Consider the following 21,162-nt stretch of genomic DNA (forward strand, 5'->3'; position numbering starts at 1 on the left):
ATCAAAGGGCATGTCTGCTGCATTTTATACCACCACCACTGGTGAGAGGCTGACAAAATCTCAAGTCTCCACCATGTTTTTTCCTCTTACATCACATGCAAGTTGACTGCCTTTACCCCTGGGCTTCTCACTAAATTCTCAACCCCATTGAAGCAAGGTCAAATCCCTCCTGGCCACTCAAGTCTAGTGCTATGGTGGCATATAATCACAGATAGCAACATGGTATGAGTTCACGACACTGCACCAAGCACTTCAGTCCTAGGAAACGGGGGTGGGGGGGTACCACTTTCAGTTTATAGGTGAGGAAGTAGGTCAGAATGGAAGCTCCATGAAGGGATTCCAACATTAGTTTCTACTAGGACTTAGCAGAGCAGCTGGTACAGACACAAAACTCATCACTATCACTATTAACTCCAGTCACTCAATCCAATCATGGCTGTCTTCTCTTCCACCCATACTTCTCAAATGCCCGTATGTTATAGCTGAGACAGTGAGGACAGCAAAGGCAATGAGAATTGCCCAACGTCACACAACCACTGAACAGCAAATGGCCCAGCATGCGACCTACCAGCCTCCTGCCCACACAGCCCAATTGAGATGCACACAACATGGCTGCCACTCCCCTCAGGTAACTCTGCTATGTGGGTGACTGCTTTGCTTGACCATCTTCTCCAGGGCATGCACTCTCTGGTGACTTGTTCCCTTGTATTGGCAAAGTCCCCATTCTCCTGAACAACCACATGTCTATGGAGGACGACAGCCATCCACCCCCAATCCTCAAATCCCTCATGCCACAACAGAAGCTGCTCTGCCACTGAACTGAAACTGACTCAAGGGTTCCTTGGATGGGATACTGGCCCCAATTCTCCAGCTCCCCAACACCCTGGGAATATACGCCAAGCCTTCCTCTCCTTCAATGGCAGAGCAGGTTTCAGGGAACAGGGTCTGAAGAAAACAGCTCTGATGACACAGCAACAGTTCCAGAAAAGCTGTAGTAAAAACCACACCAAACCCACAAAACACCGAGACTACAGCTCAACACAGACAACCATTCCAAGCTCACACATCAGAAAATTTAATAAGACCATTAAGGGGGCAACTGTTTAGGATTATCTGTACACTCAAAATAATCCTTTCATGTTCTCAAGTGTGAAAACAGTCCCTGTGAGTTCTAGTTGCTCAAAATGTTGACTGGTCAGATGAAGCTAGACCAGGGTTTTCTCTCTGCTTAGATCTTTAAAAAGCCAGGGCTCTGCACAGTAGGCCACTGAAGGAAAATGGCGATCTCACGGCTCTATTTGGAAGGAGTGGTGTAAGTGGTCAGGAAGGAAGGAAGGTCGCACCTTCTTCCTTGAAGCTATTCAGTCGTGACTAGAAGTTCATAAAATTTACAGACAGCTGATAATGCTGTTGCCAGTGGACTTTTTCCTAACTTTCCTGACATCACTTTTTAAACTCTGAAATGTCTGACCTCAAAGAATTTTAAAAGCTAGTTCACCAGTAGGGTTTGCATTTGAGAGCATGGGTTCAATCCCCACCACTCAAAAGCCCTGTACCAAGTAAGATGGAGGCGCATGCCTGTAACCACAGCACTCTGGAGGCTAATGCAGGAAGATCACTTCAACATCAAGGTCAACCTGGTATACATAGTGAGTTTCTGGTCAAGCAGGGATGGATAGCAAGACTCTGTCTTCAAAAACAGAAATAACAACAAACACAATATCCCACAATAGAAACATAAGACAACTTGGTGGGCATTTTTCTTAAATAGAGTTTCACGGTAAAAGCATCAAGACACGAGGGAAATACAGTTATCTAATACCTGGGTTCTACCAAGATATGATTTAAGTAGTCTGGGGTGAAACTTGAGCAGAAAAAAACAAAAGCAAGAACAAAAACTTAAGTTCACTAGTTAAGTCTAAAAATCAGCAGGGCTCATTCTTAGGAAACCTACAATGCGACCCCAAATGCTCACTCATCCTACCAGGCAAAGATACCATAACAAATACACTATGGGCATGCAGTTACAGACCAAAATGGCTGCTGTGCCTGGAATGTCCTCAGCAAATGTATTCTATACACATATTTTGAATCACTTTGCCAATATTATTTATGTTATCATTTCTTTTATTTAAAAATAAATTTAAAATAATAATATTGTATAGTGGCAAAATAATTTTAAATTAAAATTTCCTACTTAAAAACTAACAGAGATGCATTTTATAGTGGGGAAGACCTTATTGCCATTATTACTTAAACCAAGGAAAGGTGATGCAGTTCTAAACATGGTCTCCTGGAGATGAAGGCAGAGAACTGTGGCATGTGTAAGATGCTGTGGGGGAAGCACAGAAGGACATCTGCTTGGCCCTGCAAGCACCAGGACAAAGCACTTGCCACATGAAAACTGCACATAGAAGACACAGAACAAAATATGTGTATTACTTTTAGCATGTTAAAAACAATCACATCAAAAAGTATACAGATAAAAAATGCCATAGATGACATAAGAAAATAGTGTGTGATATAGATATTGCATATATATATATATATATATATATAATCTACATTATTTACCACTATGATATATACTTTCTGGAGAGGCAGAGATGCTGCCATCATAAACTAATTTGTACAGCTTGGTTTCTTATAAGTCACAGAGTCATACTTTAAGAACTGTAATTAATATCCTCAACTACATTTCTCTATACATTTACTTCTCACCTTCCACATGATCTAAACCAGGAGCTGGAGTTTAAGTGTGGTGTTCACCTTTAATACACCACATTTGTTTCCACACTTAATAACATCATTACCACGTTGATTAAATTACATTAGAATCATTATATACATAAAAAATAGTCATGTTTGCTAGCTAGACAAATGTTACTTTCCTCTTAAGATATATTCTTGTACCTCAAATGCTTAAATCCCCAATGTGGAGGAGGGGGCCATCCCTGTTGGACTTCCTACTTTCTGATATTCAGATACAAGGAGGTTAACAATGAGAGACGCATCCACACAGACAAAGACAGCCTCTCTTGGAGAGCCCAGCATGTTGTCAGTGTCTTGGTAACAGTAGTGTACGATAGCATATTTTAATTTTTTTTTAAACCATGAACCTCAATTATTTTTCACTGATAAATTTTTCAAAAACTAAGAAACATACTACATAATTTTTTTTTTTTTTACAAAGATCAAAATTCTAGATGCTTATAAATAATTAGGGTATTTTTCATACTTTTGACCAGGATAATGTAATGGCCCAGTAAGTGTAGCGATATCCACCCACTACACTCAGTAAAGACTGAGTGGCCGAAAAAGCCCATGTGAACGGTTCCCCTGGGGCCCTGTGAAACCTGAAGCAGAGTGTGGAGCAGCATTATGGTTAATGCTGCTTTCAAATGAACTTGAAAAGCAACCTTCCACTGCCAGGAGAGAGTGCTGCAGGGTCTGTGACTTCCAGCTCCTTCGGCAGCCTGTCCATTGCACCTGGCAAGGAGCAGGCAGACACTGGGCACAGGCCAGACCAGAGCCACACACTCAAGCTAACTGACCGTGTTTTAAGCACCATTAAGTGGTTAGCCTTTCTCCTCAGTGTCTTTACTTTCCGAGTAGAGATAAAAGGGCAGTAAAAGGAGGAGAAAGATATTCTGTGAGATGCAGGATTCCTAAAGTCAGGACAAATTTTTAAAGTCATTTCAGTTTAGAACCTAGGTTAAAATATGACAGGGTCAGGGTGGGCAGAAAGATAAGGGGGAAAAAACCCAGTTATTTCACGGATCTAGATTAAAGGTAGTTTTAAAAAACATTTCTAAATTCTGTGATTAAAATCTATGCATGGGTTTTTGTCACGTCTATTAAAAATGAGTGGCAGCCTTCAGAACACCTCCTCTATGGCGTCTCAGTGCATTCTAACAGCAGTCAGAACAGAATGTATCCAGAGTGAAAACATTCGGTCTGAGGGAAAGATAGGAATGAAACAACATTTAGAACCTCACTGTGTGCGCATCCCTGAATGCTATTGCTATGTTTCCAGCTTTTGAATCTCCTATTAACGTTTCAGTGACGATGCAATTGAAACGCTCATCTTCAGCAGCATCTACATGGGATGAAGCATTTCCATACACTCTCATACTGACATACACTGGAACTGCAGGAGTAGTTTACAATAGTATAAAATACTGCTTTGGCAATTATAAACATAGCGATGTGGTTATCATATGGTATCTATTCTTTTGTCTTCAGTGAATACAGCCAAACTCTCACAGCAATACTGATTCCTGAATAGAAAGTCCCTCTCTATTTCTGTAGTGATGTGCTGGAGGTGAGGGCCCTGCATATTGATACCCAGGAGAACTGGCATCTTCCACAGTTGGTGAAGGTTTATACCTCACTGGACTGTCTACAGATACTTCTGGAAGGCCATGGTCCTGAAAAGGTACATGTTGAAAGGCTGCATATTTTGGTAAATTGCTTAAGTGGCTACGGCTAGGATCACGAGTCCATGATTGTCCGTGTATCTCAGGTCTGTATGTATAGCTAACTTCTGACCACTTTCTGCTCTCTGGTAAATAATCCACTGGAGGAAGGATGAACGTTCCATTCTTTGGTGAGCCTGAACTGCCTGCATATCCCCCAGCACCAATGTCAATGGGAAGAACTTCAATTCGACTAGATGGTAGAACAACAGGAGTTGGGCGGCTGTAAGACTTCTCCGGAGAAACATCAACTGAAAGAGAAGAGCCATACGGTCTCCTGGAAGGATTAATTTGAGTCCCAGGGCTGATCTGTGGGGACACAAAGTTGCCGTGGGGAATAGGGATGTGTTTTGGAGAATTTCCATGGTAAACAGGGGGGTTGCTGTAGGAGGGTGGATATGCAACCCTGTGATCCTCCCCTTCTAACTGGGATGGGTATCGCACATGGCCGGGAGGCTGCACTTTAAAAGTAAACTTGTTGGGTACTTTCGATGGACTGGAGCTTGGCTCAGTGTGCTTTCTTGGGCTGTGAGGGTGAGTCCGTTCTGATGCCTCCTCCGCAGATGCTCCATTTTCGTTTTCACTCCCAGGCACATTGTCATACTGTGAAGCATTAGAACCCCGCTTCCCATCACTACCATCAAACCCCTTCATCTTTTGCCTTGAGCTAGACATCCGAGTCTCAGCAGAACTTGGGACGGCAGCTGTAGGTGTAGGATGCACCGAGGAACTTCGGCTTTCGATGGCATATTTAGCAGTTCTTTCAATAGCTGAGGCATCTGATGGTTTTCTCCATTTGGGCATAAATTCCTTTCTGATGTTTGACATTGCATTGCTATTCTGGTTAGCAGCTGCATGGTTATAGTGCCTGGAACTGTCCTGTGGACCCACTGAAGGTTTTCTCTGAAAGCCTGCCTCATGCTTCAGATTTTTACTATCGTCATCCACTGACTTCTGTCGCAGTTGTCCGACTCTTTCTGGTGTACCAGTTCTGCTGCGGTGGGCAGGGGAATGCTCATGTTTTTTGTGAGGTGATCCACCTTCTCTTCTGCTGCTTATTTGGGGGCTGGGCCTGCCAACACTTCTTTGTCCATTGCTCAACTGATTAATACAAGCAGAATTAGACTCAGGTGGAAGTTGCCCCAGGGGTTTCTTTGGATATTCATCCTCCTTACCTAAAAGGAAAGATAAATTCATAAATAAAACAAATATAGGAATGATGAGTATTTAATCTAAGAGACACATTATAACAACTGCAGATTGTCTTGTGTATGTGGAAACACATACTTTCATACTGTACAAGGTTAGTGACTAACAGGAAGCAATTTTTAGAGAAAATGACACTAAGACAGAGCTAACTTCAAAATCTAAGTAGGCACTGTGCAGGTGGAGACAGCCTGTTGCCTCACAGGCAAGGTTCACGAAACTGCCTAACATCTAATTCTTTTATTTTCTTAAGACATACTGTCCCACAGCTTTTCTGTGCAAAGCTGATGCTCTCATTCCTAAAAGAACTGGTCAGTGGTTGAGTCTTAACATTATGTTACTTTCATTTTAACTCATCTCAACAAAAATGGTTTTGAAGTCAGTGAAGTCTTTGCTTTCAGCTTCAAGCAGATCTGTCAAAGTTGAAAGTCACTTGATAACTTACTGTGGTCCCAAAGTTCTCCCCAAATTATTATCATCTTGGTTATTTCTCACAGCATAACTTACTGTTTAAAAGAAACATACTCTCCCAACTGAAAACAAACATCCTAAAAACATCCTACTTAAAAATGTAAATACAGGAAAAGAAATTTAAAAAGAATGAAAACCACATTAGGTAACTTACATAATTAAAAAAGTGTGTGTGTGTGTGTGTGTGTGTGTGTGTGTGTGTGTGTGTGGCCTGAATGTATGCATGTGCACCATTTGCATACCTGGGCCTGGGATCCTGAAGAGAATACCAGATTTCCTGGGAGTGGAGTTACAAATGGTTGTGAGCACTGGGAACTGAAGTTGGGTCTTCTTAAGCAGCCAGTGTACTTAACCACAAAGCTGTCTCTCCAGCCCACTTTAGTTTTATATCTTAAATAATTAACACAGAATTGTAAGGAATTGAAGGAAGGTTCAATAAACTGGCGAGTTAGCAAGAAATATTTTTAAATGCTCTATTACAACATTGCCAGATTATCATGAAACTTCCATGAAAAGAAGATTTCATCTGTAAAAATTGCAAAATGTTTTACCCATTATTATAAAACAGTTTTTTGTCACCTGAAAATAAAGCTCTGCTTTCTTCAAATATTCCCTTAATGATCCATCTAACTGATACTTACTATGATCTGCATGGGGTTGCTGTGAATATGAAGATGTGATATTTTCATAGTCCTTGTCACCACAATCTTGTTATTTCTGTTTTGTTTTGTTTAGTGGGGTGGGGGAAGGGATACCATGTTGATTAGTCTTAGAATTCTCACACCACATGCTTCTTTATAGAAAGTTTTAATTGGTACATAACAGTTACAGATCCACTTCTTTAGGATATTTTAAGAAAAATACAATGCTTTGTTCGGAGGGGGAGAATATGTAACATCATCCTTTAAATAAGCTACCAACATCAGAACTGTGCAGGGCCCAGAATGGGTTGGAGGGTAAAGGCTGCCAACTAGAGGACTTAAGTTCGATCCTGGAGTGCACATGACACAGACAATAAACAGATATGGCAGAGCACTTGCTTAGCATGTACAAGGCCCTGAATGCCATCACCAGCATTCCAACCCAACCCAATCCTATCTCCACCAAACAAAACAAAGAAACAGGAAAATTAAAGTGGTAAAAACAATTAAAAATCGGGAGTGGGACGGTGCAGAGCAGGGAAAAGTGCCAGAAAGAACAAGACCCTCTCTCTGAACAATGGCCCGAGAAGAGAAGAGGCCCCAGGGAGAGGCCAAAAAACTGGCTTAAGTCACAACCCACAGGGCACTATGAAGAGGACTAGGGATTTTGTCCTGAGTTAATTGGAAAATTCTAGAGACTTCTCAGCAGATTAATTCTATAATCTGAAATATATCGCAGAAGTTATTTGAAGTGGTGGTTTAGACTTCAATTGCGGTAATAATAAATGACAATGATAGTCACAATTGCTAACATTATTAAGTAATCACCATGTGTCAGTCATCATTCAGAACGCTGTGCGCATAAACATTAACTACAGGCACGTAATTTCATTATCTCATTATGTGAGAAAACTGAGGCAGAGAGGAACTTGCTCACGGGTTCACAGCTAGCAAGTAGCAGATCCCAAGTTCAACCCCAAAGCTGGCTCCAGCATCTTCACATTCCCCTTCTCCTGCTGCAGTGGAGCAGTGAGCAGGGCTGCTCTGGACACTTTGATGTGAAGCCCGTGTGCTTACTCAGCTGGTAAGATGTGAGCTAGGAGGCCAGCAGCAGAGTGAAGGCCATCTACTGCTTCAGAGACAGAGCACACCACTCAGCAATCTTGACTTCAACAGCATTCCCATGTGTCTCTTCTATGACCAAGCTATTTCATACTATTTACAAAATTATTTCAAGTGGTAACACAAACTTGAAAAAGCTAGCATTTGAAGGTTTTTGCTTATGAATATGTAAAGTGGGTTAAATGCCAGCTGAGGGCAGAACATTCAGCTCCTTAGGGTAAAGACCAATGAGTAATAAAATCCATTTAGCACGCCAACAAAGTGTTTTTATTTTTAAATTAGTTCTCCAATAGTTAATCAGTTAGTCCCAGAAAAATATGTGACTGTCATCTTCTCTGCCAGGACAGTGTCTAGAACACACACTGATTAACAAAATGACACAAAGACCTGCAACACAAAACCCCAGCTTACAACTTTCCTCTTGTCCCAACTTTGGCAATTCCAGGAGAGTAGAGCAGTTCAATGCTAGTTAATATCCTATCAGATGATGTACCAGCCAATCACCAAAACCCACTTTACAGAAGTGGACTGAGTGGGACCCTGATGTGCACACAGCTGCTTAAAAGTAGGGAAACTGTGGTACCAATTGTTATAAGAATGCTCACAATTGCAATGTGTTAGAAAAAAAATGCCTACATGCTTAACTGGAGAATCTCTAAAATTATGAAAGAAAATATGATGAAATAAGATACGTAACATAAAATAAATTTCTAAGTCTACTGCCATGCTAATATTTTTAACATGAACCAGAACTGAAATGAGTTACCAGCAGTATGCAGAGAACATCCCATAAATTACAAATTCTACATAGTTCTAAGTCTGCATCTAAGGCACGAAGGTATGGAATACGCACTAGTCAGTGCTGGTTAACGGAACAAAAGTGCTCTCAGACAGAGGGTTATTATTTTTCCTTAGCTGCCATAAACGTCTGCTATGAACATGTAGTACTTGCACAATAATGTTTTTCAATAGGCCAGACAATAAGGACATACAGTTTAGCTTAAGACTTGCGGGCCACATTTCCAAGAGCTTTACTCTATACATTACACTAACAGTATTTTTCTGACTCACTAAATGAGCAACCTTCAGGAAAAACAAGATCAGACTAATAGACCAGGCATTCTCAATGGAGCTGGTACTAGCAATCACGTACTTTGCTTTCTACATGCTCAAATATCCATTTCCAACTAATCCATTAATTGCTTCTTTTCTTACATAGATGTAATGTTTACTGGTATGGGATTTAAATCATCTGGCTTTACTACTTTCAAAAAGTTGAAAACTAGAGTTTTCTCATCTCCATACTTTTATAATTTTACAAAGGTGACTGACTGGCAGCCACAGTTGACCTCATCAAATGCAGAGTTCCAGAACCCTCACTCAATCCATTCCATCTAGGAAGGAAACCACTTAATTTCTCATGCCAATTTTATGTATTTATTTTTCTGGAAACATGGAAGCAAGACCTAAATGGAAGCATGCCTATAGACCAGTCAGCTGTAAGTGTCTTATGCTCCTGGTTCTTCACTCAACACAGAGTCACTGGCTGAGGTTCCATTGTAATATACAGAAGAAAGGTAAGGAGACAGCTAGAGTGTGTAAGAAAGACCCAAAGAAGAACTTTGAAAAACCACAAGTGCAAGAAGATGGTGGGGAAAAACTGGATGAGGATTCCAAGAACATGTATGCGAAAACGTACATCATCCACATTTAGGCACAGACATCCATATTTATTTGGCAACAGTCACTGGTGTTCATTCAGAAAGCCTTTGATTAAAGTAAAAACAGGATGACAGTAAAATATGGAGTTATGGGTAAAAGGTCTGTTTTTCTCAGGAGAAGGAATTTTTAAACTAGCAAGTAAGAGACAGACTGAAGTGGAAAATTCATACAGGTACAGGAAAGTTTATTTCTCAGTGTAAATAACAAGAAACAGTTTTACCTCTCATTTTATTTAAGTAAGTCTAAGGAAAAGTGATTAATAGTATATGCATCTGACATTTGGTGAGCCATCTCTCGGCCCAATATATGTGTATGTACACATACACACACACACACACACACACACACACACACACACACACATAGTATAAGGATTGAAGGAGAGCTGTAGAGCTGGCTCAGCAGTTAAGAGCACTGGTTGTTTTTTCCAGAGGATCCAGGTTCAATTCCCAGTACCCTTTGCAACTGCAGTTGCAGAGAATCCAGTGCTCTCTTCTGGTCTCTGTGGGCACTGCATGTATGTGGTACACAGACATTACATGCAGGCAAAACCATACACATAAAATAAAATTAATAAAATCTAATAAATAAATAAATAAATAAATTTAAGAATTAAAGGAAGGCCGGGTGGTGGTGGCACACGCCTTTAATCCCAGCACTCGGGAGGCAGAGCCAGGTGGATCTCTGTGAGTTCAAGGCCAGCCTGTTTTACAGAGCGAGATCCAGGACAGGCACCAAAACTACACAGGGAAACCGTGTCTCAAAAAAAACTAAAAAAGGAAATTTTCAATATATTTCATTTATTGAATGGATAAGAGACCAAAATGAATACTGAGGTACAATGTCTGTGTTCTAAAATATTAAAGAAAGGCTCCTCACATCGACATGTAGCACATTTTCACCATGCCAGTGGCTTCTCCTTCTGTATCCCTTCAGAATACCTACATTAGTAGAAAAATGTGAATCAGAGCCAATGGCTAGTAGGCTGGAAACTCTGATTATAACATCCACAGTTCACATGGTTAAAAAACAGAGTCTGGGGAAGAAAGCCATACACAAAGTTATACAAAGTCTAATTAACTCTCAAGTGAAAAGCCCTCATTAGGTACCTGTGTGTAAAAGCCAATGGCCAATATAGTAAATGCACAAAAACATTTAGAGGAAACAGCCTCTTTGTTCCCGTAAAACTTTTCAATAAAGAGGCAGTAGACAGGAATATCAGAAAAGTGCCTCCTAAGATGTAAGTGCTTAAAAATCAATTCCTCTAAATGTTAAAAGCAGTGCAGCAAGCTAGGCCCAGAGAGCTTCATAGCGAGGGCGGGGCCTCACAGGTGTCAGGGCCAGAAGGCAATGCTTCGGGGGCTTAGTTCCAAACAGTGTCCACTCACTGCCACGTTCTGCTCTGCATGGCAAACAGGTCAACGCATACTTACAGCAGAGCTTGTGTCTTCGTACTATTTTATTGCTGTGAAGAGACACTCTTATAAATAAAAGACAGCATTTAACTGGGGGCTTGATTATAGTTTTAGAGGGTTGGTCCATGATCATCATGGCAGAAAGCAGGCAGGCATGGCACTGGAGCAGTAGCTGAGAACTTTCCATTCTGAGCCACAGACGGCAGGTGGAGAGAGACAGTGACTGGGTCTGGCATGAACTTTTGAAACCTCAAAGCTAACTCCAAGTGATAGGTTTCCTCCAACAAGGCCATATCTACTCTAACAAAGCTACAGCTCCTAATCCTTACCAAACAGTTCCATTAACTGGGAACCAAGCATTCAAATATGAGCCTATTGGGGCCATTCTGGTTCGGACTACCACAGCCTGCGACAGTGACATCAGCATACCTCTTCCAGAAATACTTTCTGACTGACTATTGGGTTACACTACATTCACGTTACTCCCATGAATCAATGTATGCATGTTTTTTGCATCTCAGTGATGGTCTGGGTAAAAGTTCCTGTGGAGGAAGAGAAGTAAGTGCGGAAGGGAGATCAAAGAGAGAGGGGGAGCAGAACAGAGTCCAGCAGAGAAGAGAACAAGGCAAGGGAAGGAATGCCTGTGTGGTAGGTAGGGTGGGAAGAACAAGAGAGGAAGGAGACCAGAGCTACATGAGGGAGGAGATGGAGGTGGTGCCAGAGGATCTATGAGCGAGGCTCCCCTCACAGAAGCAGGTTCTAAACGATGCTCAAAGGCCTCTCAATTCCAATAGCCAGACCAAACCCACAGTCTCTTTGTCATGTAATTTGACCTCTGTAACTATGACATTAAGAGGAAAAAACCTATATGATCTCTACACAGAGATTGCTGCGGGATGTTCTGTATGTTAAATGTGTTGCTCTGATTGGTTAATAAATAAAACACTGATTGGCCAGTAGCCAGGTAGGAAGTATAGGCAGGACAAGCAGAGAGAATTCTGGGAAGTGAAAGACTGAGGAGAGAGAGCTGCCAGCCGCCACCATGAGAAGATGTTAAGATACCAGTAAGCCACGAGCCACATGGCAACTTATAGATTAATAGAAATGGGTTAATTTAAGAAAAGGAATAGTTAGCAAGAAACCTGTCATGGCCATACAGTTTATAAGTAATATAAGTCTCTGTGTGTTTACTTGGTTGGGTTTGAGCAGCTGCGGGACTGGCAGGTGAGAGAGATTTGTCCTGACTGTGGGCCAAGCAGGACTGGAGGAAACCCTAGCTACAAAAGATGATTTTAATTTCTTTTTATTTTTTTATTTTTATTTTTTGGGTGTAGATTAAGTATTCAACTTTTAGTGGGCCAAGGAAATAACTGTGTGGAACCCATAAAAACAACAAATGTTTTTATGTGCTAACAAGTATTCTCTATCACAAAAGTAGGTTTAAGCAAATGTGTGCGTAGGTACCTTCACACACACACACACACACACACACACACACACACACGATCTCTGGGTCACCCGATGTCCTACATCCTCATTACTCCTAAGCAACTGTGACGAGCAGACTCAAGCACAGCCGACGTAAACACAGATGCGTCACGCGGGGCCCTTTCGGGTCAGGATTTATCGCCCAGGCTCTCAATCCGGGACTCTTTTCAGTAAACAGAGCAATGGTTTTGCTCCCTCCACTGATGCTCAGCTTCATGTCAGAAATTTACTTTCTCCTTCCTCCTGAAAACCCAGCAGGTGAGCTCTGGCCACGTCCTTGTTACAAGAGCTTTGTGTGAGGCCATCACACCAATGGCACCTCACCCACGGTCAGTAGTGCAAGTGCAACAATCTTCTCTCCCCACTCACAAGAAATAGAACTTAATACAATTCAGAACACAGCCAAAATGTTTAGTTCCTTTTTAGTTTTTGTTTGTTTAGCATTTTTGTCTTTAAAAGCCCCCAAATGCCACCAGCAGTCTACTCTAACTTCCCTAGGAAGACAAAAAGGTCCTTTTTCTGTCTCCTCAGGCCTGTCCATTTCCGGTCTTACTCAGGTCTCTGTCACCACCCAGTGGACACCACACTCTACTACAGAGTGGAGGTGGACTGCCTCCGAGGCTTTAGCAGCTCTCTGAACCCACTAAGAGATGTAATTAGAGTGCTCCTCAGGGATTCCTGGTGACCCTCCTTCTACTTCTAAATGCAACCACACAATCTCAACACACACTGAAACTGACTGGCATACACAAACACGATACAGAATGGCTCACCATCCTCCATTGTCTCTGTGTTAATCTTTGGTGTACAGATTTTCCCATGTCAAAAAGGACGAAAACTTCGAAAGGCTATCTGCTTCATGCCAGCAACTATCAGCACTCATGATGCTGAGATGTGGTCACTGCATCCAAGGACACGCATACTAACACGAGTGCTCAAGCACCAAAAGCAGAAACAGCTGCACGCACAAGCATTGTTCAGACCTAAGTACAGGTGATCAAATTCAAGGGTTTGGGATCCTGTGGGCAGGCTGAGGCGGCGTTAGGTAGAAATAACGCCAAAGTCAGGAGTGAAGACTGAAGATAGACAGCTTAGGTCAGATGTATTCAGACAATTAGTGGGTGAAGTCCGAGAACTCAATGTTGAAGACGCACATATGCAAAGGCAAACTGAGGTTAAAGGGCACATCTGGCTGTATACTCTAGCAATCTCTGAGCACAGCAGTAGAAGCTGCTTTTGAACAGCATAATAAACAGCATTTATTATTCAAAAGTATAATAATATTCCAGAATCACTCGGGACAACCAAATGACTATCATTTAGCAGCTAGATGATCTTGGACAGTTATTTAACCTTTACCCAAGTTTCCCCATCTATAAGCTATAGATTAGTAACTGATGCATAATGACAATGAAAACTATTCACAGTTCTAACAACTAAGAAATAAATAAAATGACAAAAATTTCTATCAGGTTGAAAGACCTCAAGAAGGAAAGGCCAGAGGTAAACAACTAAGAAGAGCAAGCCCTGGTGAGAAGCAGCAGGCTTCCCTAGAAGAGTGGGGCTGTATGCAGCAAGAAGCCAAGGCATCTAGACTGCTTGCAAACCATCACAAGGGCACCAACCCAGACACAGCAAACAAACATGGGAGCAGGTGCAGCTAGGGTCACTGCTAAGAGCTCCAGAATCCTAGCACGATGGCAATTATGTCCCCAACACCCACCCCCAAATTAATCAACATCTTTCAACTCCTGAAGATCTAGACTTAAGCATAGAGAAGCTTAAAAGAATCAAGCACCCGATCAATTCTACATTTTTAATTAAAGAATCTAAAGAATCTAGCATTATTTTTATTTTAAAAATATATAAGAGGATTTGACTATAGTTGGCAATTTTGTACTGATTTAAATGAGTTACTGACTTGAAATTTTGATTTTAACTGCAGGCATTGAGCACAGTCTTGGGGAGGAACAGAGTTCCAGGTTATTTTATTGTTTGTTCTGTCTGTAGTGCTGGGACTTAAGCAAAGAGCCGTGGGGTGCCGGGCAGCCCTCTGGCACTGAGCTTCTGCCCAACAATTATGGATTATTTTACAGCTATGTAAGATTAGTTCCTAAAGTATGCTGAAAGGAAAATGGATACAATAAATTTATACATACAATCTAAAATATTTGTAGTTATTTGCAAATAGAACCAAACATTAACTAAAATTCCTTTAGAAAAAAAATGTGCCAGGCGGTGGTGGCGAATATCTTTAATCCCAGCACTTGGGAGGCAGAGGCAGGCGGATCTCTGTGAGTTCGAGGCCAGCCTGGGCTACCAAGTGAGTTCCAGGAAAGGCGCAAAGCTACACAGAGAAACCCTGTCTCGAAAAACCAAAAAAAAAAAAAAGTTAAAATTACTAGATTTAGCTGGGTGGTGGTGGCGCACGCCTTTAATCCCAGCACTCAGGAGGCAGAGCCAGGCGGATCTCTGTGAGTTCAAGACCATCCTGATCTACAGAGTGAGTTCCAGGACAGCCATGGTTACACAGTGAAACCCTGTCTTGAAAAACAAACTAATTACTAGATTTAAAAATATTATGCTAACGTCTTTAAATGAAACAACAGCCAAAAAACCCCTAGGTTTTATAATCTGGATTTTAAGAAATGAAATGCTAATTTTAAAAGTCTAAATAAATCATATACAGAAAAATTGCCTTTAAAGACCAAAAAAAAAAAAAAAAAAAAAAAACCACAAAAGCAAATGTGTCAATAAATACCACATTCCAAAATGCTGTTAGGAAAAGCTGAGTCGATAACGCAGATGTGAACACTGGGCAAAGACCCTCACAGGAGACACACACTCTACTGTGAGGTCACCCCAAAGGCATGGAAGCGGAGGAAAGATGAAGTGGAAAACAAGTAGCTAGGAAAGACTATTCTCTGCCAACTAAAGGCTTTGGGTTTTCTCCTGAAGCACCAGCCTTCCCTACAAGTTGGGCCACTCCTCATCACTTCCCCACCTTGGTAAGGAAGGAAGCAACCCAAAGCCAGGTGCCCCACTTTAACAGACACTGCTCTGAGGGAAATCTTCAGGAGACACTACAAAGCCTCAGAAACACAGAAACTGATCAACTGTACTGTAGCTGACTGGGTTCCGGGAAGTTGGGAGATGACATGGAATAGGAGATATTAAATGACTAAGGATTAGTGCGTGTTGACCATACTGGGAAATACAGAAAAATAGGACGTTCAGAGGTTGAGTGGAGATAACTGAACCAGTTATGGTTTGCAGTGTGAGGGACAGGCAGGTAAGATGGCCACTCATGGTACTGACAAAAGAGGTTGGAACCATAGGTTCCCAGCACTAAGGTCTGGGATGGAAGTAGAAATTAGAAAGTCCTTCAGAGAGCCTGTATGATTATGAACTTCTCAGGTGTACAGAAGAGAATAAACAACTTTAGACAGTGCATTCAAGATAAGCTCAAGAGAAAGCAATGCCGAATCGAGGAATGGAATGGTTAGAAGAGCTGGGAACAAGACCGAGAGCATCTGGAACCCAGCATGAAAGGACTCCAAGCTGCTCTGACACCCACAAACGCACGATTTCTTCCCCTGCTCCAGTCAGCAGCTGTCACCACCAGTACAAAAGACCATGTACAGGAGAAAAATGCAAAGTGGAAGTTCATTTTTTACGAGCTAACCAAAAAGCCACATTTTTTCTGTGGGGGGTGGGGAGGGAGCACATGTATCAGAGCCAATGGCAACAAAATGTTTGCTTTCAAAAAACTTCTCTCCATTTCCTATTTTCTGAAAATTAAAAGTTATTTAAGAAAATTTTCTTGATTTCTGTATATAGGTAATAAGCTATAACTTCTGCCTAAACTGTTGTTCACAATAGATCAATATACAGTTCCTAACAGCATGTTTATCAATGGCTTCATCTGGATAGAGGTCAGTCAAGGAGAAAACTGGTGAAGGGGGGAAATTCAACATTTATTCCATCTTTCAGTAAAAATTACATCTGAAGGCCATCTAAGAGCCCCTGCTGCTACGACAGGGAAAGCTCTGTTACAGGAAAGTCTATCAAGAAACGTAAAAGCAATGAATGTGAAATCCACTCTTCTGTGGCTTCTAGTTAAATATCTGACCTGTTCAAGAACAAAGTAAATTCTTGCCCCACTTGAGTCAAATGGCGAACCCTTGGATCAAAAAAAAAAAAAAAACATAACCCCCAAATCCACAAACCTTAATCAACCAATCAACCACTCAAACAAACAACAACGTAGAAGGCAATCGGGACACAACTAGACATATTAAGCATGGAACAGACGGGGAGATCCTGGGGAATCACACTGTTACTCTTGTGGATGTGGCTATGGTGCCGTGGTTAAGCCAAAAGAATACCCTGGCTTCATGGACACAGTGACTGCAGCTTTTAGGTGATGTGTCTTGATGTCTTTACTTCATTTGAAAATTATTCAATAAATTCAACAAACTGTAATGGGCATGTGTATGGTAGGATGGTCACTAAAAATTTCCCTACTTGAGTATATGTTTGAAAAGTCAAACAGTTTCCAAAACTGTCCAAAAGTAACTAAAACATATAGATAAGATGAATGTACAAAAACATTAACAGTAGTCAGTCTAGAAATAGCTGAATATTCTTTTAACTTGGAAAATTTAGTTTGAGTATCAAAAAAGGAAGAGGAACAAGGAAGGGTTATTTGTTGAAGATATAATAACACAATCTAAAGTCTTAGAAAACCTCGAAGAGTCAATCAATCAAACATGACTACAGAAACAACACTAAAAACAAAACAAGCTGGGCATGGTAGTTCATTCCCAGTATTAGAGAGGCTGAAGCAGGAGATTGCTGCTAGCTATAAAATAGATTTAACTTATAATAGCAATGGAAATGGACTGGTAAGATGGGTCAGTGGGTAAAGCTGCATGGCCCGAGGTTGAGGCCAGATCCTACATGGTAGAAACTGAGAACCAACTTCCAAAAGTTATTCTCTGAATTGCACCTGTGTGCCCATGGCACTCCCCATCCCACCATACTACATAAAATAAATAAATATCATCTAATTTTTTAAAAAATAGCAATTGAAAAGCTAGCATTGCTCCCAAGGAAATGGGGAACACAGCCTGACCTCTGTCTACTTTCCTCTCATAACCTGATGACAGCCACAGCTTTAGTGAGCTGTCAAGTCTGCAACAGACCTGGGCACTGGTGGCCAGGTGTCTACTGAGGCAAGGGAAGATGGGGAGGTTGAAGTTATGTACACCAGAAGTGAGCAACAGCCTTAGTCAGGAGACAAACTCTACCAGGGTTCATGGAAGGAACAACTAGAGTAGTGCAGTGTAGCAGTACAACTAAAGGGTAAAGCTTTTCCTCGGGAGAATCTTTGGTTTTGTTTGGTTTTTCGAGACAGTTTCTCTGTGTAGCTTTGGAGCCTATCCTGGAACTCACTCTGTAGACCAGGCTGGCCTCAAACTAACAGAGATCCACCTGCCTCTGCCTCCCAAGTCCTGGGATTAAAGGTGTGCACCACCACTGCCCAGCTGAATCTAATTTTTAAAACAGTATTTTTCCCTCTCAAAAACCATCAATCTTTAAATTAAGTGTAAATCTGAAAACATTAGGTGATTCTTTCTTGATAATTTAATACAGTAACATCTAACATCGAGGGAAAATTGGTCCTAAGAGATATTACAAATACGTACAACTGTAAAAGTAGAGACCAATAGACAAAACAAAACACCAAGATATAAATTATTAAATGGTATTAATCCATGTGGCTGTTTGGAAAATAAGCAAAGTGGAGTATTATCCAATAAACCAAAGTAACTCCTAGATTAACTAAGACTTAATCAGACAAATTGGCACCCACTAAAAAGATTTAAGTACTTCAAAATAAACCTGCAAAAATTATGAGAAATATTGGGAGGAAGACCTTCATATAAATTGTCTTTATTAGTACAAATAAGAAAAAAATATGTGTAAAGAATTTGTAACACAGAGTATGCCAGTGACTTTCTTAACTGCCAGGGGCCTGTATACTTACAATGCACAGAGGGTAAACAGAGAAGCTGTATAGTGTACCCGTGGAGAGTGTACCCACAGACAATGCACACAGGTAAACAGAGAAGCTCACAGATGATGAAATAAATATATAAGGAGGATACTAGACTTAAAACTCAAGGAATGTAAACCAAAACAAGAATGGGATCCTCTACCCCAACACTAAAAATATTAAACATTTCACAATAGCATGTTTTTGTGAGGATCCTGCAATATACTATTGGCAAGCATACAATTTGGTGTACTGTGTAAGGAGCCAAAGGGAGTGTCATTCATTATACTTTTAAAAAGATGGTTCAGCAGCTAAAACTACTGAGTGCTCTGGCAGAGGACCAATGTTTGATTCCCAGCACCCACTTGGCAGTTCCCAACTGTCTGTAACGCCAGGTCCAGAGGATCCAACACCCTCCTGGTTCCTCTGAGTACCAGGCACACAAGTGGTGCACAGTTATACATGCAGGAAAAACACCCAGGCACATAAAAAGTTTAAAGGATGGGTATGACTTGGAAGGGTCTTGATAAAATTTCATTTCATGTCGCATCTGTTCCATATGTAGTCTACAACTTAGAGAGGAAAACGATGGGAGGTCATGGGGCGAAACACTCTGAAAATAAATACTGTTATAGTGTTTCTGGTTCTAGCTACCTACCTTTCCTTTTATCTCCCAGCCACACTCTCCTCATCTTCCTAGTGAAAATATTTTACAAACTATTTTACAACTGCTACTCCTACAAAATTAAGAGCACAACTCTACAGCTATTTTTATAGGGAGAAAATGAGAAAGTACTACATATGTGACACATAGTAACATTTTGAAAAACATTAGTTGTTAATTAGGTCCTAAACAGTTATCATCATGATCTATTCCACTGGTTTCAAACTTTACCTCACCATGTATTTGTAAGGATCTTAAATAGTTCTACAGTGTATGTTTTTTTCTTTACATGTATTTATTTAAAAGTGCCTTAAACTCTTCTTTAATATAGGCAAGACAATTTAAAACAAATGTTACAATAGGGAGAGTATAGTAATTGTTGCTCTAAGTGCATTTCCTGCCACAGGGAAAAATTAGTGGAAAATGGGCATCATTATACTGAGCAGGGAGGGCTGACCTCACTTAGCAAAGGCCACACTTTCCCAAAGCCTATGCTCAACTCAATTACCACTGTGAGGAGGTGTTTCCTTGTCAATTCTAATGACCCCAGGACTCAAGTGCTGATTAAACCCCTCAGTTAAGTCAAAGCACAGCAGCTTGGTTTCCTGAGGGGAAATAACTCTTCCTGATGTGAGTCTGCTTCCTTTCTTACAAGAATATCAAACAGGGTATATGATCAGGAAATGCCAAACCCAGTTACCATGAATAACTGAATCCGCTTTTCATTTACCCATGCTTTCTACTTTTCTAGCCCCTTACCATACTATTTACTATAACAACAGTGAAAAAGGAAAATGGCAAATAACTTCTTTCAGAAATCATACTCTTGTCAAGTAATATGTAGTCAGAACTTAAAAATGTTGTTACTCTCATCTTTCTAGGTTTTCTTCGTTTTCCCTCACTCTTCACTAGCTGTCTTATGTCCCCAATGGATCCCATACCTACCTCTGTCAGTGTCCCTTTTACAGTCACTACAACTTGCTCACTCCCTATCTCTCCTGTTCTCCCAAAGTAAGAAAAATACCTTTCTTTCACTTTTCAAATCTTCAGCAAAGTCCCCAGCAGAAAATCTAATGGTATGTACTATAAAATGCTTTGAGGTAAGTATGCAAATGCATTATCTCTACATTGCAGCATTCTACATAGAGGCCTGCATTAGAGCTAGAAATGGCGATGCATTTGGTGGTTCTGGGTGCCATATGTAAGCATCAGTTCCCTCGTTTACAAAAGGCCATTGCTTGTTCTACTACTGCACTCAGTTTCCCAAACAAGATGCTAAGCGTAAAAAACGTTTGTTATGGCTCTTCAAATTAGTTATAATCTCTCAATCAAATTTCTAAGTTTCAATGTGAACAGAGGTGTATTTAATCAATGTTTACATGCTTTTTCCTAAAATGAGAAAGAGAAGTCAGAAGACACGATTATTATATGAAAATCGAAGTGACAGGCACGGAATACCTCCCTAGAGACACTAGTCAGCAAGTCCTAGAACACAGGCTGGCTGTCACATTCCTCTCGGCTGACCACCAACTCGATGGAAAGACCCTACTGTTGAAGACACTTCCGTCGCAAAACACAGAGAAGTCAACCTTGATTAACAGGAAAATTCTCTCCCTTTATAGCTTATAAAGTACCAGAAGGTGCTATGCTGCCTGCTGGAGGAGAAAAGACAAACACGGTCTCATCCAGTGCTAGACCCGGCATGCTACAATACTGGCCTGCCTGGCAAAACGTGCTCACTGTTGCAATAATGTTCTGACAGTTACAGTAGTAACCAACCACTTTCTGATGGGGTAGGAGGCCTGCTCCACAGAGGGATTTCATGCCTGGTTCTACAAATGTGGTCAAAAGCCCATGACTACCAAGGTTATAGGCCCTTACAAACCCATTACTA

At 41.0% G+C, this 21,162-nt stretch overlaps 1 protein-coding gene across 6 annotated transcripts in view; it reads right to left on the bottom strand.

Moving 5' to 3' along the window:
- Positions 1 to 1,051: 1,051 nt before the first annotated feature.
- Positions 1,052 to 21,162, bottom strand: part of Usp6nl (USP6 N-terminal like) — a 147,190-nt gene continuing 127,079 nt past the window's right edge. For all 6 annotated transcript variants that reach the window (XM_028891612.2, XM_028891606.2, XM_037205973.1 and 3 more), the window contains one exon: positions 1,052 to 5,653. In XM_028891612.2, coding sequence (XP_028747445.1) covers positions 4,263 to 5,653 — 1,391 coding nt within the window. In that variant the 3' untranslated portion in view covers positions 1,052 to 4,262. The remainder of the gene's footprint in view (positions 5,654 to 21,162) is intronic.

The sequence above is a fragment of the Peromyscus leucopus genome, chromosome 5, assembly GCF_004664715.2.
Source record: "Peromyscus leucopus breed LL Stock chromosome 5, UCI_PerLeu_2.1, whole genome shotgun sequence".
NCBI lineage: Eukaryota > Metazoa > Chordata > Mammalia > Rodentia > Cricetidae > Peromyscus > Peromyscus leucopus.